Here is a 22,775-nt window from a genome sequence, read left to right as displayed (position 1 = left end):
CGCAAAAATTGCGTTAAACTTTTCCACCGTGACTTCAGACATGTTTATTTTGGTTGGGACAAATTCCAGTTGGATTTAATGGCTGAAGTGCATTGAAATGCGCTCCTCAGTGGATGTTTTTCGACCTACAAATGCCTTCAAGGCTAGTTTAAGAGCTGACACCATGACGTTGGCGGGTAAGTCGCTCGGTGTTTCATAAATATCGTTGGTGAACCTGTGACTCTCAAACACAGATATTTTGTTGACTGTTATATATTTTCATATGTTATTACATATTCATCTTTGCATATTAACTCAGTTTGCTGGGGTTTAAGCTAACTAGCCAAAGAGCAGGTTAGCAGGCAATTAGAAAACACCCCATGCCAGTTTTAATATATGACTATTAACCTACATATTAGCTGCTGCAGGATATGATCACACATTAGCTCCAGTGTTTGACTCATTGCTAGAAGCTTGAAAGCTTCCAAGTATTTGTTTTGAGAACTCAAAAGTATAAAAACAAAAAACTATCTTGATTCTAGTTATCAGGTTGATTGAAAAAACCCTGAAATTTCTGCACAAATATTCAGTGTTCATTTCATTAAACAGCAGCATGAACAGCCCTCATTATATTTTTTTTCCTTGACTTTCTCTTAATGTCAACCGTGTGCTCGCCATCAGAGATCCATGATTACTGTTAAGTGGAGAAGACAAGAGGGTCCTTGTGCTTTTTGCAACACAACATCCCTCTGATGTTTGGGAATGTGGCATTAAAATCCAGGTGAAAATGCTTCTTTTCACCAATGTGCAAAACCGCTCATTTTACAATACAATGATTATGTTATTAAATACATTAAGGGCTGTGTCTGTGTCTGTGAGCAAGGTTACGCTGATCTTATTTAAACACAAAATGCATCAAAACATGACACAATCACAGTGAGAATGATCTGCTGCACATGTAAACTGTCTAATTCTTTTTTTTTTTTTTAGTCAAGTTTGTGTTTGGTAATGCAGCACAATCTGCAGCTTTTGCCCAACAAGGCAGGAGTTACTAAATCATCTGAAAGCGCTGTAGGCAGATTAGAGGTCTTCAGGAGTTTGAACCCCACTGCTTGGAAAACCTTCGAACATGCTGTTGATTTTAAATGATCAGATAAAATGTATTGTTCCATCTACCGTAACGGGTTTTAACGTAACCCTGCAGCCATTGTTTGAGCCGGACCTTTTTTCTATATGTGAGGCAGTTGAGCGAATGAGGGCACGGGATTGCCGAGTTACCTTGCAGATTAAATCTTTTTACTCCTTTTTCTGTCACTTTATCTGTCGAGTCATCTCTGTCTCTGTTCTCACCTTTGAGGAGAAGAGGAAAGTGACAGAAGGGCAAGTGGGCACATTGTGAGGATAAAAGGTTAACAATTACTCTCAGAATATCACAGGGACATTGTTTGGTCATGCTAGCTGAGACCGAATCTATGAGTATGTGAAATTCAACTGTCCCTGCCTTTACCGTGTCTCCAAATTAGTTTCTTTGGCCTGATACTACCTGTGGATGTAATACATTGCCCCCAAGTTCCATTTTTTTCCCTCCTTGGCTGCTTCCTCCTGAGGGTCTTGGCGACAGTGAAAATAGTGGCAGTTCCTAGGGGTGAAATGGTAAACAGAACCATGGTTTGGTATGTACAAGCACCCTTTTTTAACCCCACTTCTGCCTGCTCCTGCTGGATTTTTGACCATTACCACCTGCACCCACAATGCTTATGTTCGCGACTGCCCATTGACATCTGCAGCAAATTTAAACCACCAGCTCAGTCCTTTTAATACATATCTGTCGATAATATTGCAGTGACATTACGGTCTTCTCTTCTGCATTTAAACCAAATACATTCCGTTAACATCTCTATGTACTTTGATTTGATTTTTATAGGTCTTTTTGCTGCACAATTGTCCAGTTTGGTCAGTATGAGCCACCGTAGCTTGTATGTATATCCATGCTCAAATTGTGCTCAAATTGGTCCCACACCCAGTGCAGTGCGTACCTTGGCTTTAAAGATAAAATTCAGTCTATTTTCAGTACAGCAAGAAAAAGGAAACAAAACATAAAATGTTTTTTTTTTCTTTTTATAATTAAACAGTGGTTTCTTGAATGAAATGGTGCTTAAATTTCTCAAATAACAGAAATAGTCTCTCAATATTCCTGCAACCTTCTAAAAAGAAAGTAAAATTTTGTTAAAAGTAAATCAAAATAAACATTCTCTCAAATAAACAAATATACTGAGATACATATTCATTAAGGTGCAGCATTTAGAAAATTAACTCTACTATACACATTAACAGCTTTCATCCCATTAGGTCCCACCAGTCCCAGCTTGTACTGAGGTTTATTATATTTTTATTTCTTTTTTTTTTTTTCTGAAAAATTTTGTAGTCTGTGTTGTTTGTAGAAAGGGGAGATCTGGTGGAATTCACAATGTAAAGCTGGGTTTGCACTTCACTCTGCTTTGTTCTTTTACCAGCGATGTTCACATTTGGATGATGTCTTCACAGATGACTGAGCAAGTCTGACATACAGCGAAGGCTGAACGAATAACATCCGGCCCTTTTGTAAAAGAAATATTGTACAGGGGGAAACTCTGGTATTTCTTATGTTCTTATATAAAATTCTGCACACACACAGAAAAATGTGTAGAAAAATCTCTGGTGCAAACTGTTACACCGCTATAATTTTTGTATGGACTATATGAATATATTGTATGGATTGCCATTCCTGTTAATTGTTGTATTTGATATTTACAGCTATTGATTGCAAGTCGAGGTGCCCTTTGGGTCTGTGTTTCATGGTTTTGGTGATTTCTTGCATCAGGCATGCAAATAATCAGAATGAAAAGGCTCATTGAAACATGTCTGATTCAGTGCATATCTCCTCCAATTTATTTTTGTGAATGTGCTTGTTAAGCTAATGGTTGAGACCAGCGAACCCTTTAATAATGAAATTGAAAATCTCAGTGGAAAAACACCAGATGAAAGTAAAGTTGAAGACAACAGAGCAGGTACAAAGTGGCTACATGGTGTGATGATGTCACTCGATGGACACTAACCGACTGTAGTCAGGGCAAGCATGGACAGCGACCTGCCTGCCCCCAGTGCTGGTAGTTGGAGCTAACACGCTGTGAGCCGCCACCAGTGAGCTCTGGGAATGCTGGAGACCAGTGGTACTTTGGCCTTTGGAAGTCTGTGGGTGCCAGTGTTGTAATGGTGTGCGTGTGTGTGTGTGTGTAGGGGGTGTCATTTAGAGAAGCTCAGGATTTACAACTTATTACCCATCAGCTCTTAAAATCTGATCCCAAATAGTGTGACATTTGAAAAGGAAAGCGCATGCAGAGGTACACTGTGCAGATAATGCTCTACATTCAACTCTGCTCTGTTTAATTTGGTCTTTATTGCACTTATGTTAATGATCATAATGAACAAGAGGCACGTAGCCTGACATCTGCCAACTCCTTTCTGTGTGTGCTTTATTTTTACTCCCGGTTTGTTAGTCGAATTACGACAGTTTTAAAGTGATTGCTAAAACATGTTCTTCAAGTTCCTGAATTAACTCTTGTGGTTGCATCCGTCATGATGGCACACAAGAGATTAAAGACTAGCCCTGTGAGCAAATGGGTTGTTGCCAAGAAGAATGAACCCTTTAACAAATGTTCTCTGTATAACGGAAACATAAAGCCTTAACGGGTTGTCAGAGAGACATATGCAGAGACAGACACATACCACACAGCCCCCGTGGTCATCCTTATTCTTTGTGAAATGAAGCATGTCCCCCCCCTTGGTCTGTTCTAAGTCTGAGTCACTTTGGGCTTTGCCAAGTTGGCAGCCGGCTGTGGAATGTAATTTTGCCCTGGTGGTTCTGTCCTTTGAAATCCCTTGATGCAAAAAAACAAATTCCCAGGCATTCCTTCCTCCATCTATCTGGCCAGAATTGAAAGTTTAAAAAGCTGTCAATTGGCACCAGAATTTTAAGTCGACCCTAGGGTGAAATCATACGTATTTGTGAATTCACATGATTATGCAGGATGCATTCTCAAAGCTTTTGGGAATAAATGTGTAATGTCAGATTTTCTCTTTTTTTTTCTATGACTAAAATCCCCCTAAAACAATGCAAAATGTGTAAACAGAGGAACAATCGACTCTCTAAGGGGTGTAATAAACAAAAAAAGTGCAGATGAAAGATTGATTTTTTTTCTCTTTTGTCTTTTTAACTTCCTGGGGGCACCATGGATGCCTGCAGAGCAATCAAGATGCCTGCAACGTGCTGACAAATCCACAACATTTATGGTACAATTACAGTTTACAGTGCTCTACGCTTACTTTCATTACTTACTTTCATTTTTACAAACATAATTAGTTTTTTTGAGAAATTAGTCAATCAATTTCTCAACATTAAACAGTACATGGGATGCAGGGACAAGTTGATTTAAGATATTACTTAAGATCAGGTTTGTATTGTTGGAACCAAGAAAACGCCTAGAGTAATGCCTCTGTACTTCATAAACCATCTTTGGCAAAGCGCTGGCTGTAAAGAGCACCAACAAACCCAACAACAGCCAAGTTTAATTTTAGTCTGTCATCATGTTACCCATGGAATTAAAGTTAATTAGTGACAGATGATATGACCTGCTGCCAGCGATGTTTGTCAGCTCCAGCTAAAATTAGAAGCTGTTAGCCGAATGTTTTGTATATTGCTCTTTGTTAATGAGAAGAGACAAATAAAAAAAAATAAAAATCTCATTTGTTTGCGTGAGAGCTCAGAGGATCTGTGTGTCTTACCAATCCAGGTATCAGAACCTAGAGTTCCATGCACTGGTGTGCCCAAATACCCATTAGCCCAAAATCTCATTAACACTTGAAAAGGCAAGAAACATTATTGACAGCATATCAAAAAAACAATATTCTAGTGCACCTCAGGATACTAGGATTGACACTATAGTATAATAATATATGAGCAAGTATAATTCAGCTGCACAAAATTAGATATAAAGATACATTTTCCATTGCCATAAGATACTGAGTTACAGTTAATGGCAGAATACAAAATCTTGCAATTAAATCCCAATACTGCAGAAGTAGATCCAGAACATATTTAAAAAGTATAAAGCACATACATTTACTCTTAATAAGATGCTTCACTAACAAAGACCACATCAAAAGAGTCGGCGATTTCGAAAGGTTTATTAAATGGTGAGTTGAAGTAGGTAGGATGGATGGAGGGTCTGGGGGAGAGATGAAGGGATGGGAAGAGGGGATGAGGAGAGAGCGAGAGTGTTTGGGTGGGAGCGATGTGAAAACTGAGTCAAAAGGGGAAGAAACAGATGTGAGTCCCACCTCAGGTCTGCACTTTGATGATGGCCATTGGTCCTGAACCTAGTTATAAAACATCATATAGCAAAACCTAGTAGGAAAAAGATGTATTAGAACAAATTACATTATGATAAATTATAAAAGCAGGCTGAGGTGGATACTTATGGGAATATTTATATTCTATATATCTATGTATATTTTGCATGGTAGGATTCTAGTTACTATTGCTTATTATTGTTGACTTTTTGAAGCACATTAGCATACAGATGTGAACCTGTTGGATTCTCTGCTAATCAGCACCTGATTATCTAAAGGCACACCTTATGACAATCAAGCACAGAGTGACTGATGAAGCAGAATATGTAGTTTGCCCTGTTTTTTTTTTTTTTTTTTATGTAATTTGTTAAAGTAGTGTCAATCCTAGTATCCTGATGTGCGGGAATATTGATTTTCTGTTTTACTGTGGTTTACCCTGCACCAGCTGACACACAGGAGGGAAGCGCTGCAGAAGCAGGGAACTCCTAAATGAAATGCAGCTGTCATTAATGATATTATTTACGCTTGTATGTCTCCTGCTATGATAGGTCAGAATGTCTGCTGTGAAAAAGGTCTTTCACCTGATGCGGATGGAAAGATGCCATAATTCTCAAACTGTGGTCAGACTGTACAAGTCCTGTCTGTACAGTAATTTTGAACGGTATCACAACAATGGATGAAGGGCAAGATAACAAAGTAACCCAGTGCAGTACAGAACAGTAGATGTAGCTTTGTTGAAGTGTTCGTTGTAGTGTTTCGAGCTCAACAGTACAACAGATCAATGTAATATCTGCCAGCCTGTCACCGTGTCCACACTTCAGCTCTTCTTAGACATATGTGTTAACACCGTTTTAACATTTAGGTGTAACTAGGATGATGTACTGTGGCTGATGCTGAGGCAAACTCCTGGTCCTGGATCCTTGCTTTGTGTTGCATCCAATTGATAGCCAACACTGATGAACATGTAGGGTTTTTGTTTATTGTATATTTGACAGTGAGGTTGTAATTGGTGTGTGAGAGGGGAAAAAAATGGACAATTAAATGATTTTGCAGTAACCACAAAGACAGAGGGTATTGTGCTCATTGGATGAAAAGTTTAGGAGTAATAGCTTTATGCATTGGATGAATGAGAAATAACTGCAGGAACAATGAAAATGAAAAGAATGAAAATAGCCTTCCCTCCACGACAGCAGGTTCTTTGTGTGTGTTTTTAATTTTCAGTAGTGGGGCTATCCCTCACTATATTTACATTTAGATTATGACTTGTATCCATAAAGCTTTAGTTTTTATTGCGTTGCAGTCCCAAAGGCTTAGTTCACAATTTTTCAGGCTGTCTCCAGAGAATTTGTTCTCAAAGTAGAAGAAAAGGTTTCAGGCAGACAGAACATGTGCAGTGGTTGCCATGATATGAAGCAATGATACATTTCTCTGCTGTAATTACAGTGGTAGGTGATACTTTCTGTGCAATCTGAGCACAACCCTCTGCTATGTCTTCAACACCTGCTGTCTTGTACTGAGGTAGCTGCAATATGATAAACACAGAAAGGAGCATCGGTCATTGGGGCATGAAGGGACCAAAGTGGACTGAGAAAGTAATGCTTACTAAATAATTTCTTTGCATACTTGTTAGTGAAGCAGCACATAGCGAGGTGGTTTGGGTATGATCTAGAGCTGTTGTAAAATCCAGATTTGAACAATGAAAAACATGCTGTATCCATAAATCAGACACAAAAACCAGGGTAGTACAATGCAAGGTGGATGTTCATAACTACATCATGGAATACAAAAAATCTGTCACCTAAAATGTTATCCAAACGGTATGCTATAAAGCAGCCACTAAAAACATGTTGTTTTCAGGTAGTGAAGCTAACAGAATTTTGATGAAAAAGAAATTAAAAATACATGACAATGAAAAGAAAGTGTAAGAAAAGAGTCTATGCGACTTTACATAGAATCTGTGTGACTTTACATAGATTCTTTTCTTTATTTGATCTTGGTTTTTCTTTCTAAAAGAGAAAAGGAACATTCAGAGAGACAAGAAAAGAGGTTGGCAGACTACAACTTATGAACTTTCACATATAAATGGGGACTTTCTATAGAAAGAAGAAAGGACTCAAATTGATGTTGGGGAGGCCAATGAATAAAAGTGGTAATTCATTCCCAAACACTAAGACGGCAGACAATGACACAAAACCCCCGGACACAAACCCCCCCTTGATGCTAACGTTGGTTGGAACTGGTATGGGAAGAGGAAGCCTGATGAATAAAAGCAGATTTAGTCCTTAACTCATTGCATCCAAGTCTTGACATTTGGGATCATTTTCTGCTCTTCAAGGTCAGTTTTTTTTGCTCCCAATTGAAAGATGTCTTTTCAGTCCATCTTGTCTGATATTCCTCTCTGACGTTCACAAGAAGGCAACAAATGGTAAACCCGAGGTCTCACCAGGCACATCTGTGTCACGTTCCAGCTGCGGTCCGACTTTGCTCTGTCCTCCATGCGGCTTCATATCCCACCGGGAACATTTGAGAAGTGGAGCGTTTTGCATGGCTGATTAGTTGACTTTCGATTTTGATTTAGTTATTTTTCCACGTATTTTGTGTGTCTAACATGAGCAAAAATGCTGCATTTCTTATTTTGTCAGTTGTAAATGTGTCTCTTGAAGGTATTTACTACATTGGTGTGCTGTAGCCTACAGACCGTAGGTTAACCTCAAAGTGTTTTTACACATCCAAGACATCATCCATGGTGTTACAAAAACCCTCTGACTAGTTAATTTCAAAATCAATATTTACATCTGCCTATCAGTTACATTTACTCTATTAGAAACAGGTTTTGGAGGTTATTTTTAATTAAGTGCTTGTTATTGCATGTGAGGTGATTAAGCACATTCAGTAACAAGTTCTATATCTGGTAGCGTATTAAAAAAATTAAAAGCTTGCAAAACTCAGTGAGGCTGCGCTTCTACAACTTTGTCTGTAGAAGCTAGGGACAGATTTGAATAAATGAAAATGTTTTGAGGATAGATCGTGCCAGTGAGCATCAGTGGAAAAATGAAACCACGCCAGCTAAATGATGCAGGGAACAACGCTTGTATTTGTTTGGCTTTAATACAATTTTACAATTCATCAAAGTTATGCCTGTAAAGGTATAACCACTTACACACACTGCCAATGCTTCTTTTTTCCCCCTTTTGGCTCCTTTTCATTTAGCTCATTAAGTATCTTGTTGGTGCACTGATGAATCACTGTTGAATAAGACAGGTCCCTTCTTTCTAAGCAACAGACATCAGGGAATAACTATTGAGTGTAGATGGATGAACTCTGTTGAAAAGAGACACTGATAGATTCATCGTTTGTTCCACGACCGTCCTCTGGCTGCTCCTTTGTCCTAATCAGGTAATATCTTAAAAAGGTCAAAGTATCATTATGCTCCACATATCGGACCATAAGTTAATCTGCTGCTTAACTAACATATTGAAACAGCAGAGCTGTGTTGGTGAAGAGGCATCTTATTCTAGCAGCGTGTTTTTGTTGACAGGAATTAAGAGCCAGGGAGAGATGGAGAGAGAGAGCAAGTGGGCACGTACAAACATATGGGTCCTTGAAAGAAGTGAGTGCCTGCATAGCAATGCATATGAGAGAGCGAGGAAAAGGCATATTCAAGCCGACTTTGTAGCAGACACAGCTCGGCTTGAATTGCCCCGCTGTTCAAATTGCATTCCCTCAAAATGTCACTCTCTGGGGCAGCAATGTCAGATTCTTGCTTTGTATGGGTGATTAAACGGCATCGAAGATGGAGGCATGTAGCACTTAGAGATTTGTTTGTATTAGTTCTTCAAGTGGCTATAACAATCAGATTTAAACTCTGTTGCTACCACAAAACCCACTGAAGTAGGCAAACTTGAACCAGACCGTGTCATCAGTTACACTACAAAAACACTATTCCACCATGACATTTAGACGGTGTATTTATTTTAACTGAACCCACAGTACCATGACTGTTTCTTTAATATGTTGGATGTTGTATAGTAGAAATACAAATCTAGGTTTATCAACTCTTGCCAAGTTGTGCCAAAGCCACAGATAACATTTCTCAGTTTGTGATCAAGTGGCATATCTGGAACATTGGTGAATAAAAAGATGTCCTCAGATTATTTAACAAAGTAATCCACAAGGTATAACAACAGGTAACCATAGCAACTGCTTCTTGATTACCATATACAGACCTGTATACCTATGTGTCAAAGCAACGTTAAACAAAACTTACATGACTTGCTGCTCAGAGATGCTCGAGTGCTTTTACTTTAATAGCCAATTGAGGGCATTTCTGAGTAAGTACACCATGTACTGAAAATAACAATGTGGACACTACGCCTTAAGTGGGGAAATAAAGGGAGTGTAAACCAAATAAAAACAGCCTCAGGCTCATGAGTTTAGAAGGTATTGAATCTCAATTGTCCCTGTGCATATCTCTCAGCATCCCTGCCGTTCTCATTATCTTAGCGCATAATCATAACTGCACTGGGCAGTTAGGTTGCATGTGAAAATACACCCATCTGATCAGTCTCTATCACAAAGAGGAAATCTAGTGGGGAAAAGCACAAGATTCCTCCTAATTGAAACCCAGTGGGTTTGCCCTATTTGCTCAAATGAAATTCTGGTGGTAGTTATTTACATTTCTCCACCCACCGAAAGTGACAATGCAAATGTTTTATTGCAGGAGAAAAATACAAACTGCCTCTTAATCAACGGTTTGTGAATAATATCATCTACTTTTTCTCATCAAGTGAAATTGCATTGCTGTTATTACGCCATAAAAATCCCCCAAAGCTGAATGTATAAAGAATGATGACAAAAGGAACAGTGGAGAATCACGGTAAAGACAGGACGGTATTTTTAGAAAGAAGCACATAGCCTTTCTCTCACCTCTATGCTTGGTTTGATTCTCTAATCAATTGATCAAACAGCGGCACTCAAGATGATGGAAGGCGGTGCTGATGAGCACACTCAATTTTATCCTGCCATCATGAGGAAGCACGTCTGCAATTAAGATGGACAGATGGCAGGAAGAGAGAAGGATAGAGATGTAGACACAAAGAAGGAGGCAGCGACAAGAGGCACTGAAAGTGCTGTGTTTTTCGCAAAGGCTCTCAGTCTCTTGGGAAGCTGAGAGGGCCTCGCAGACACACACATGTTTTATCACTGAGCCTCATTACCGTTGACATCTACACTGAGGGACAAGAATGCAAAATGCCACAACACTTCAATTACTGCTGCATATTGGCGTCTTCACAAGCAGTGTTGTATTGGAAGACCTGCTTCTGTTCTATTTTTAAACTGCATGTCGATCCTTTGTTTTGTCATTGTATATTAAATTGCATCTCAGGTTTAGATGCATTTATGCAGAGTGACTTTCTCCTTGCTGTAACAAGAGCAAGCGATCAGTAACTAAAGAGCACACCAAAATGATTGCAATTTGTGCACACGACATATAACTACACAGGTCGACTGGTCTCCTACTAAAGGCAACAGTAAAAGTAAAACTTGATGTCCACTGAGATGTAGTGAATTCCACTCCACAGCTGTTATGTCCAACCACTGAAAGCTTTTCATTCAAGTCATTAGTTATTAAAAACACAGGATAACGTGGTATCACTTTACTTTCACTTTCATCTTTTATTTTCATATCCACACTGTCATCAGTCTGACTTTTATCTGCCCCCATCACCGCTCATTGATGCAGGACAACATTCTTAGCGCTTTCTGTATGTCATCTTGTAAAAATGTTGCTTGGGGTTATTATCAATTCTGCTGTGCAATTAATGTCAGAGATTTAGAGATGCCCTGATATGCTATTTAAACTATTTAACTAAGAATGATCTGTTTTGTTATGGCTGATCCCAATAGGATAACCGATAGAAAGCCTGCATATAGAAAATGATCTATTTAGTACCGCCTTCACTTTTTCCCAATACAACGTCAATATTTAGAGAACCCTCACTAGAATAAAGAATACATTTAATTATTGTCAACATGTTTATAATAACCTTATTAACCTTACTTACGTTTCAATATGTAGACTAATTAATACCGGACCTTATCTCCTTTCTGACAATCGTGTATAGGCTGCAGAAACCATTAGAATAACTTAACATACTGTTTGTTTATTGTAAAAGGCGTCAAGGGCTTTAAGTAAATTAGTCAAACAGTGTGGCATCATTCATCCCCTCTGGAGCTTCACTGAGCTCGTCTCTTAGTCACAAGAGGCATTACTTGGTTTTGTTTTTATATTAAGTCTGTACTAAGAGTATTTTGCGGGGCTACTCCGATAAAGGCACTATTTTTTTTCATATGCTTTCTTGTAGAATGGAAATTAAATTACATCACAATTGATAGCACGTAGCTTATGTTTTTAGAAGAGTACGAAGAATTTGAAAACATAAATGACATTTAGAGGGCGTAAAACAAGTCATCTGTCGATCTTTACAAGTCAAGACTCAATAGTCTAACAATGGCATAGCTGTCAAAAAAAAACTTTACTATTGAATCGAATCATGACCCTAAAATCAAAAGCCAAATTGAATCACAGATTTTGAGAATTGTGACACTCCCAGTATCCGTGTTGTACCTTCTTTTTTTTTTTAAATATAGCCAATTTGTTTAATTTTTAATGTTTATGTTTAGTACCTCATGGCTGGACATGGTCGTCATCCAAACCGACCGTCTGGTATGTATCAGTTATACACCTGAACATTAGTTAACATTTGGAAAGTCATTAATGGGAGTGACATTTATTTTGATAGGTTTGAAACTGTTTGTCAATATCATACTCCCAGAACTGACAAATAAATCAGTGTTTATCCTTGTGGTACCATCTTGATAACAATACCGTCCTGCAGTCTGTTGGCAAGTCTCTTTCCAATTAGGGTGATTGAATTGATTGTAAAGGTCCTCTCGCTTCTCTACTGTCATTCACCTAGTATAATCTCTCACTCCCTATCTGTCTCTCTTTTCTTCTCTTTGCCATTCTCTTTCCGTGTGCTCACCTTTGTTTTCCGTCGTCCTCTTTCTTTGAACCCAGAAAAGAGGAAAAGGCACAGTAACGAATGGTGCGCGAAAAGCTGCAGAAAGGGCTGTTTTTGTCTCACTCCTCCAAGCCTGTAATAACCACTTTTGTGTGTGCTCTCTGTTTGCAGGAGAAGGGGAAAGCAGACGGGAACATCGATCAATGTGAGTACACTTACTGTGTTCAAACCAAACAGCATTTTTCAAAATATGCCAAGTTGTGCTCCATGATGAAATCTTTTTTATTTTTTTCTTCTGCTGTTATTCTGGCATATACTTTGGTTTTCTGATTGCTGGGAAATGCTGCAGGGAAGTAATTCATATCTGAAGGGCTCCAATAGAACGGACCATGCAGTCTGCTACAGAGAAGACCTCTGATGATGATGTAACTGTGGCAATTTGAAAAATCCCACTTGTTACTGCATTACATTTATTGCTCTGCTGTCCTCAGAGGAAGGCTTTGAAAGCATTTCAGATTTAAAAGTTGAGATAATTTCAGCTGTAAGTGAATGCCAAGATACAATGCACCGACCACTTGTGGGACTGGCAGGCCTCAGATTGTTAATTAGGCTACATTTAACACTACCTTAGTACAGGAGAAAAAAATAATAGTCAAGTTTTTTGTTTTTTTTCTTTCATTAATGGTGTGAAACTCAACTCCAACATGTCCTGCCATCATCCCCGAACCTAACAGACAAACAGCAGAAGCATCTGAAATAAATCATTGCCAGTGACATCCTGTCTATAAGTTGAAAAATATATTTGTCAGGTGAATAATTATTCAGTTGTCAACCATCTTCAGCTCCCTGTCAGCAATGATTAAGTGATGTTTGTTTGGCTTGGGCCTCGTGGGATGTTTTACACTGCGGTGATTGCTCAGATAGTTGATGCCCTAAAGGAGGATCATTCACATTCTTGACTCTGCATGCCATATGTTGAGACTATAATGCAGAGTTGGAGCGGGACATCACAATACTAACCTGGCGATTAACGGCTAATCCGTTGTGCCACCTGAGCTACATCTGGACACCCAGAATTATAACACCTGTACTAATAATCTCATGAATCTAAAGTTTTGACACTACTATTCTGCCAAGTTGTGCTATTAAGACAACCAATCAAGCAGTGTGTTTGCACTTGACATTTTTGCAGCAACTTGGCCTCAGGGTTGTTGAAATTTGGTGTTGTATGACATTCTTGCCGTGTTTTTGGATATTTTCATCCACCTAAGTTATTGATTTTAGATCATATGAATGTACTGAGTTATATTTTGCTCTGCGGCAGTTGCAGATAAGATGGTCTCAACTGTTCGGTTTAGTTTCTGGAAACCAACAATATTTGTTATGTCCTTAGGCTGTATCCATGTCCTGGTGGCTTTTCCATCCAGCAATTCAACTGTGTTATGTCAGTTTGAGTGGCTGCCTGAGTTGTGCTGTCATGTAGCTGCAGTGGCACGGCTCATGTAGATGAAGTCTTTTTTTCGTCACGTTGTGAATGGCCTAAGCATTCAGATATGCTTTTCTTAGCCTGCTTGTTTTTTTTTGTGTACTTCGCTGTATTGAAGTGCATGACAGTGAGATTGAGCGGTTTGTGTGTAAGTTACTGTAACAGCAATATTTCCTCGGCTGACTGCTCCCTATTTGACAAGTGCCTTCCTCTGTAAGCATTAGGCCCATTATGATGTGTTGTTCATCTCCACAGTTAAGAGCTGTTTCTTTGCTTGCAGTGCAGAGTTCTCTGTGCCTGCTTCCGTTCGACCTAAACATGACCCAGAGGATTTCTTTTGTTCCTGTTTATTATTCAGCATCTAGTGCAGTGTGGGTTTTTTTTTTTTTTTTTTACCTCTGGATGTTTTAGTTCTTTCTTCCTTTTAACATAATATTATGTGGGGAAATGTGGGTTTCTAAGTGATAATTGCTTTTCTAGCTACGTGAGCTGTCCTCACCCGATTCTTACTGCTGCAGTAATGCACATCCTGATGGGGAATCACACTGGGAGGTGTTTATGTGACAGGTGTTTCCATTATACTCTACCTCTCCTCACAGATGTTGATGCAGACAGATGTACATGTGCAAAACAAATGGACACCAGCATTGATGGAGTAGGCCCATGCAAACAAACAGAAAAGTAGTTCTGAACCAGGCAAACGATGGAAATAAATTAACACATCTGTGTAAGCTGCTTTTTGCAGTTGCCCAGCCACTTTTGCTGTGAAGTAGCATTTAATGTGTTGGTAGAAAAAGTATTTAGTATACACTCACATGAAGATTGTCAGAACTCCTTAAGAGGAAAACAACAAATTGGAGATCATTACTTTAGATTACACACATAATACTTAAACATTTGTCTCCAGAGCTGACAGTCCAAAGTAATTTTGTCTTGGATTTGTGTACAGTTACAAGGCCAGTGGTCCTTCTGTGCTTGTAGCAGGTTTGTGCACAGATAGACTCCAGGTGGTGCTCAAGCATCTGCCCTTTTGGCCTTATATAAGATAACTACCCTATTTGCAGGGCATGTTTTCACTATCTTTTTCTAATGTCATGCTCTAGACTTTAAATTTGGCCCATGGCATCAATTATCAATTAAAAGTGTGTTGCAATGCCCGACGGCTGCATTTGAGTCCTAATTCAGCAAGACTGCAGGAATCCCTGCTCCTCCTGCTTCTACTTCCATCGTCACAGCCACCACAGACACACACATGCAAATGAGCTGCCTGCAGAGCAGCATCCATGTCTCCCTGACCTGCCTTCGCTGGTGACAGCCAGCCAGGTAGCGATAATGCCTTAAGCCACAGCATTGTTTGTCAATGTTGTGAAATCAAACCACTGTAAAAACATCTTAATACAACCACCCTAACCTAGGCAATAGCCCATCATTAAGCTTGTAAGCTAAACAGGCAGGCTAGTCTGGTGCAGAATAGTGTCATCAATGAAGATGAGTAAACTCTGAGATGGAAAGGTGGCTAAAGGGAGTACAACTTAGTAGAGCTGAATTCAGACTACCTGCTCTGTGGCTTGTGCTGTGAATGAGAGGGTTTGTCCATATGTGGAAGCCACCCTGTGCAGCCTTTCATCCACTGATGACCGTCGAACAATAAAAATCACACACATAAACCTTTGGGTGCCTTTCTCTAGAACCCGTTGATTGCTGTCAGTGGAGGAGATGGTCTAATTTTCTGCCTCTGTCCAAACACCTCAGTGGGTATTTAAACCAGCAATTTCCCAGGCCTTTTTTTCTTTTATCTCTGTCAGGACACTTCCTTCTCACTGATGAGTCATTTCTCAGTGAGACATGACAATGGTCAAGGTGATAATGGGACATGATTGAGGCTGACAGTCACTACTTTACATTAGCAGTGTGTTTGACTGTTTTGCTGAAACTTTTCTCAGGTTTAAAAGATAAGATCCTGCACATATATGATGGTATTTATTTTTGTATGTGCACATATCAGAGCCCACATACTCATCAGACACCAGTATTGTCGTAAGACTGCAATCTCCTCTTATTGTAAAGATCAGTATTATATAAAAACATCTACAGGAACTGAAATTACTCAATTCATTCCACTTTAAGTCAAAAAAATTATCATCATATGAATGTTATGTGTCTGTCTATCAGTGTGTGTGCTGTAGTTCTGTATTACTATATGCTTGTACTGTACAGTACATTACATAGCATATGCTAATATATTATGCCTGTCAGTGGAACAGTATCATTTATTCTCTGCACGTCATGGGTGCCAATGTATTTGTGTTTTCCTCCTTTTGTGTACGTCTGAATGACAGCATTAGTGCCAAGATATGGTGTATTACACAGTGACAGACTCTGCAGGGCTGCTGACAGAACATACTATTATTGACAAATTATTCATAACTAGGGAATTGGCTAAATGCAGCGCTGTATCTCACTAATGCTTGGCATTTAATGGCTTTAGTGTGAGATTCCCCTCGCCACATAACCTGAGAAGGTTTTTACCAACTAGTTGGAATCTGTATATGTTATTATGTTGACTTCAGACTGTGGGAGAGGTAGAGGAGGCTGTTGCTTAACGTTTAGCCTTTACAGGAATCCATCCTCAATGTGACTATTTTTCATCTTCATGTACTGTCTGAGTTATTTTTTGGAGTCAGAGGTTTCCACTGTTTTCCTGTGAGCAACTTAACTGGTCAAAGATGTAAGAAAATATTCAGTCTACATGTCTAATGGCACATTCTGCGTGCCTCACATTAATCAGTAGTCCATCACAGCTACTGCTACTGACTGCCTTATTTGTTAAGCTCTAAACTGCTCCCAGTAACTAAGCATAAACTGATATGGTTTAAATTGTCTTTAAGAGAAAGAGTGGAATATGCTACATTTACTACCTTCTAACACATAAGCAGTCAATTTATGATACTTTTACATTTTTAAATTTCAATACTTAATGTATAGTGCTGTTTAGATCAGTATCAGCCAATACTGCTTTCAGCTACTGGAAGGTTTTAATAATTCATGCGTTTTTTAATGTATAGTGGGCCATATACAGTTAAAAGTGGTGGAGTGGTAAAGGGCGAAAATCTCGACCAGCTGACAGTTAGACCTGTAATATGTCTGCCTGTCATTTGAGGACAGCCGCTTTAATATTGTGAGCTTTTTTCCCCCCACTCAGTCTGTGCTGATTTACCCCTTGAGACTAATTATCTGCTGCCTATTTGTACGCTAAACTAGATTCACTGTCAAAATGAGGCAATTGCATTTCATTTTCTAGTTTTGCTCTCCTTTTTCTTGGATGATGATTAGTGTAGTTCTTTGGGATTATCTGTTTTCACTCCCATAGGCCGGTTGCTTCTCCCACTTTCGATTTTTCATTATTTCAGTTTACCTTCTCTTTTTTCCCCCCCTTCTTTCTTTCTTCCTATATTAAATCTGAATCTTTTGCTCTTCCTCAAGCCACTCTTTTTAAACCCCCTCTTATTTTCACTCATCTGCAACCTTTTATTGTGGCGTCTACGTTCCTTACTTTGACACAATGGCATTAATCAAACTGGCCCAGTTTTACCTTTGAAACGCAGATGCTACTAGTAAAAACCGCTTAACTGCAAACATTGCATACGAATGTTTTCTGAGACAGAAATTCTCTGCAAGTGACATTTTACTTGCTGCTACGTCTCCGGTCAAAATGTCATAGTGTGGAAAAGTCATTGGATGTTCCTCTTTCCACAGTGTGTTATTGTTGTCAGTGGGATCCATATGGAAAAAAAGAGTATTGCCCATTATCTTCTCAGGGAATGGTGATTAATTCGGCCTTGAGTGCTTAATTTATGAACCTTTGCAGAGGCTTAATCAGAGTTTGTTACCGTCACAAATTAAACAATAGGAAAAGGCAAACCAAGTTAAGCAGTCCTGTGGTTCATTTAGATTGTAATTGGGTGAGAATTAGATGGGACAAGGTTGACAGAGAGACTCTCTAATAAGCAGCAAATGACTGGGGAGGAAGCTGGGTAGAGAAAGAGACAAGGAGAGAAGAGAGAGGAGGAAGCTCAGTGAAGTAGGAATACAAGGGTTAGCTTGAAAGGCATCTCCTGGTCTAATTACTCCATCAAAGAGGATGCTTTAATTGTCCTTTTGTGTAGCCTGCTGCGATCCATTGCCATGTTGACCTTTTACATATTTTGTCTGCGTCAGTCCAAAAGAATATGAGAATATTTATAGCTCTATAATGCCAACTGAAATCAACAGATGGTTGTTGCATCTCCACCTCTGTTGTATCCTGAAAACCGTCAGATGGCCGACGCGTCTGTGTCGGAGGGTGAACCTGAGAGAAAGAGATAAAAGAAATTGAGATATAAAGAGACACGGCTAAAGGAAAGCAAACGGTAGAGACCCTTCCTAAATGACAAAATAAGTAGGTGAGAGGAACAGGTGATAAAAGACTAGGAAAGGAAAAACAGCAGAGGGCGGAAAACAGAAGCGAAAGGGAATGTCACATGGCTGTTTTCCTGAAGTCATTATGACCTGGAACAATTATATAATCATTTTCCACCTGTACAGTATCTATTTTGTCCTTGACCAATCAATAAGAGTCGCTTTAACTGTGTTGACACTTCTGCAGGCAAACTGCCTTATGATGGCTAACCTGTCACATGATAAAAGAGAAGAAGAATAGGAGGGAAGGGGAACAGAGGGGTGACGGTGCATAGCAGAACGTTTTCTAGAGATGTGAGGCAGGATTAACACAGGGGGAGAGAGAAAATCACACTTATGGTATGAATTGCCAAAAAGGCTTGATGTTTAATTTCTTTTTTCTTTTAGTGCTAAAAAGTTTCCCTTGTTGCCTCTGTGCAGATGTTTGCTTGCTATATCCCAAATAAACATAGAAAACATGGAAAGACAACCTTGTGAAATTGCTGTGGAAGTTAAAATTTTCCACCAGCAATTAATGGCTTGTCAAGCAATGTTGAGGGAAATTCCCACTGATGTGTTGAAGACAGCTGGTGATGTTGATAAATTCTTAAATTAGGAAAAGATGGCTGTTGGCCATTTACTAATAAAACAACTAATGTCTTCAACAGTCAGGTAACTGTTGTATAACAGCTGTTGGTGTAAATGTGATTGTGGTGTGTTTAGCAGTGTTGAACTGATGGAACAGATACAGCCAGACAGTCATAGTAAGACAAGATATGAAAGGCTGTTGTGTAGGAAAGGCAAAGTTATTTATAGCATTTTCAAGCACAAGGCAACTCAAAGTGCTTTACAGAAGACCTAGAAAAGACCAATACCCTTTATCAAATTGGAAAAACAATTCGAAGAATTAATGCAGACATTATGTCCTCATCCTTTCACTGCTTTCGGCCAGTGGCACCACTGTAATCACAATAAAATATATTTCATGCCGTCCAATTAACAATGAAAATTGCGTATCCTATTGAAATGCATAATGTCAGTGTGGATGAGTCAGTGCAGTGGAGTGTAATCCACATCATGCCACCAAATGTCACTGGAGTGCTTGACCGAAATCCCCCATAATCTATCCATGTATGTCTGCAACCTGACCTCACCACACAAACCACACACACATCAAAACAAACAAATGGCTCACAAAGTCAAAGCCCAAACCTGTTCCGACCTAGTGTCTAAGATTGAAGTAGATCCGACCCAACAAGTTCAGGAAAGTTGGTCTAAGAGCGTCATCAGGCCTGGGTTGAGCTGTAGACCTCTGTTGTGAAGCAGGGAGATCATCACAAGCCTACATAAGCATACAATTACCGCAGATGTACTAGTTTATTGCCAAATGCTGAGAAGAGACACATTAATATTGTTCTGTTTGGACTGAAATAGATTTTTGTCCAGTTGCTCTTGAGAACAGTTAATGGGGGTTCTTCCCAAGTTGGCAATTGCACAGATATTCTAAGACTGTGCTAATATAGGTTGTTGAAGCTAAAGAAAGTCTGTTTACTTCATGGCTGCTAGTCTGCAAGTTTCTAAGAAATTCATTAAACGTTTTTCTGTAGTGTGCGCGTTTATTCAAAAAACATGCACGTTTTGGCATCAGATATCAGTGAATGCAATGCTAATCCAAAATGCACTGCATACTCTTATGTTTTTCCCTCTGTTGCCCATACTGTATGTATGAGCTGAAAAAAAACAACTTGCATACCACGCTCTCAAGGTAGTACTTCATAATTTTTACTAGCTTTGCAGGATTTTAGAAAGTGCCAGGGAAGATATGATGAGAAAACACGATTACAGAGCAAATGTATAGTTGGAGAAATGAGGGATGATACTGTATAATGCATGGGGGAAGTGGAATGCTGTCACCTCTAACTGTATTCAAGGTTGAGGAGGAAATCATTAAATCACTAGGTTAGAAACAAAACCCACCCACATTTACATTTTCTCACTCGTGGATCTCTCACTTACAGAAGCACTGTAAATTATAAGAACAACGCTGGAATATACTGCAATGTATTATCCTCTACTGTAGGTCTAAATGTTAACTTTAATCTCCTCATTTACACTTTTTTTCCTCTGTCTGAGATTCTTTATGAGTTTCTCTATATCAAACAGCTTTGTGCTTATGCATGTCCCTACTGTATATTCGTACTTCATGCACAACAAGGTCTCAAACCACAACCAGTTTAGGAAACGCTCATATGTAAGATACTGTCATATGTAGATTACTGTCCCAGAGACATCCTGCATAATTGGAATGGGCAAAAAGAATAAATTTTCACAGTTGAAAGTTATAAGTCACTATCTGAGTCACATCATAAATCTCTATGAAATGTGATTTCATTAAGCTGTAGAGCAATAAAGATTACCAAGCGAAAAGTTCATTGAGGACTTAATCAAAATAGTAAAATGAAACAGGCTTTGCTAAATCAGACCCACCTTTTCTAGACGTGGCTACAAAATTAGAATATCTTCAAGTAAAGTTATGATTCGCGCCATAAATCTCGCGATTTTCACATCGTCATGAGCCTAAATTTGATCGGGATAGGAATTATGGCTCATTTCCCAGCTGATCTAATTCACAGGCAGTCAAAGTTTCACGCCATGATAATTTTTTTTGCCAAAAAGTCTGAAAGTCAAAGACAAAGGGGATTGTAGTGGCAGCTCCAAGTTGAGCGTGCCTGCAGATATTGCTGAAGGGCTTAAGGAGGGCACACGGCCTCTCCAGGGACTAAGAGTGGCACTCTGAATAACACTTTACTGTGACTGGGGCAAGCAGTACCAGTGGGCCCTCTTGGACACATACAAACACACACACACTCACACACACAGGAGTGCAGATTAAGAGATGGAAAACAGACAGAGGTTATGTGGAGGCATACCGGAAGAATCAGCAAGCGAAGGTAGACATTTATTTAGAGGGATGAGAGCATCCTCATGGCTTCCTTTTGATCTTTAATGAGCTTGAGATACTGTGCCTTGCATAAGTATTCAGCCCCCTTTTCACTTTTCCACATTTTGCACTGCTACAATTGATTTTATTGGGCTTTGTTGCCATTTGATTAAAACAACATGAATAGTGCTTTGAAGGTGCAAAATACATTTTGTTGTGACACAAACATTAATTAAGGAGGAAAAAAACAGACATCCGGTGAATGCACAATCATTCAGTATTGTAGTAAACAATACCTGCAGTATTGCTCTGGCTGTGGCTCCATCCATCTTGCCCTCAATTCTGACCAGTTTCCCAGTGCCTGCTGATAAAAAGCATCCCTACAGAGAGCCTGATGCTGTGACCACCATGTTTCACTTTGAGGATTTGTGCTCAGTGTGTTGGTTTTCCTCCACACGTACCATTTTGTGCTAGGGCCAAGACTACAAACCTTCCTCCACATGTTTACTGTGTCATGTCTCGCGCCAAATTCTAAACCATTTTTTATGGCTTTCTTGAGCAACAGCTTTATTTCACAGTCGACATACAATACATAAGATTTTGCCTGTAGCGCCAGCAGCTGACCCTCAACATCTTAATCTCATGTTGATAGGGCTACGACTGATGATTATTTTCATTACCACGTTCTATTATTTTTTAATTCATTGATTAATCCTTAAGTCTAATACAGCCCAAGGTGACATCCCCAATTACTTGCTTTGTCCAACTGATTAATTTTCTGTTTATCAATTAATGGCAAATCTTTTTAACTCAAAAAAGTGTGCTTGTGTAATCTAATTACTTGAATTATTTGCTTTTGCTTTACTTTAAACTCACACGAGGTCAACTCCGGGATGATATCAGCTGCTGCTGCTGCGCGAGTGCAAGCAACAGTGCAAACCCTTCAGATCCATTCTTTACCTTCATCCCCCTGATTTTTACTGCCTTACCCATCAACAGCAGACGGCTTTATGAGCTGAGAACAAAAATGATTGCTTTTGAATTCAGATTATATGCCTGTGTGCTCTCCTCTCTCTTTTCCTGTTGCTCCATCTCTCTGCTCCTGCCATATTCCCGACCCAAACACACAGGGGTACACACACAACTGCACGCGCACATCTATAGTGTACGTGGTACATACATGCCTGCTGGAGTTGGCTGCTGGAGGATAAGTCATTGTGATTCGGATCCCAACCAGCAAGGTCTTCAGTAGCACTTTGCAGAGGACAAGGTGTATTAGCATACCCCCAGGGAAGTGGAAATATTAATAAGCTGCTGTCAGGTCACATTTCTATGACTCAGTAAACACATTCACTCTTAAACTTCCGCATACCCAGATGTCATCAACGTTCCTAACTTTATACTGTTACAAAATGTTTGTTTAGGAGAGAATACAGTTCATATGTCAAGGGCTCCTGACTTGTTCCTAATCAAGTCGTATTCTTTGGTTGCTGGGGAGTGGTTCAAACATTTTGTCATT

At 39.3% G+C, this 22,775-nt stretch overlaps 1 protein-coding gene across 1 annotated transcript in view; it reads left to right on the top strand.

The window, feature by feature from the left end:
* fstl4 (follistatin-like 4) overlaps positions 1–22,775 on the top strand; it is a 178,607-nt gene that overhangs the window by 1,015 nt on the left and 154,817 nt on the right. Inside the window, exon 2 of the mRNA XM_070843905.1 lies at positions 12,564–12,597. Coding sequence (XP_070700006.1) covers positions 12,564–12,597 — 34 coding nt within the window. The remainder of the gene's footprint in view (positions 1–12,563; positions 12,598–22,775) is intronic.

This window comes from Pempheris klunzingeri, chromosome 14 (assembly GCF_042242105.1).
Source record: "Pempheris klunzingeri isolate RE-2024b chromosome 14, fPemKlu1.hap1, whole genome shotgun sequence".
NCBI lineage: Eukaryota > Metazoa > Chordata > Actinopteri > Acropomatiformes > Pempheridae > Pempheris > Pempheris klunzingeri.
The sequence above is the reverse complement of the archived record's forward strand: the minus strand, read 5'-3'. Positions and strand labels throughout refer to the sequence as shown.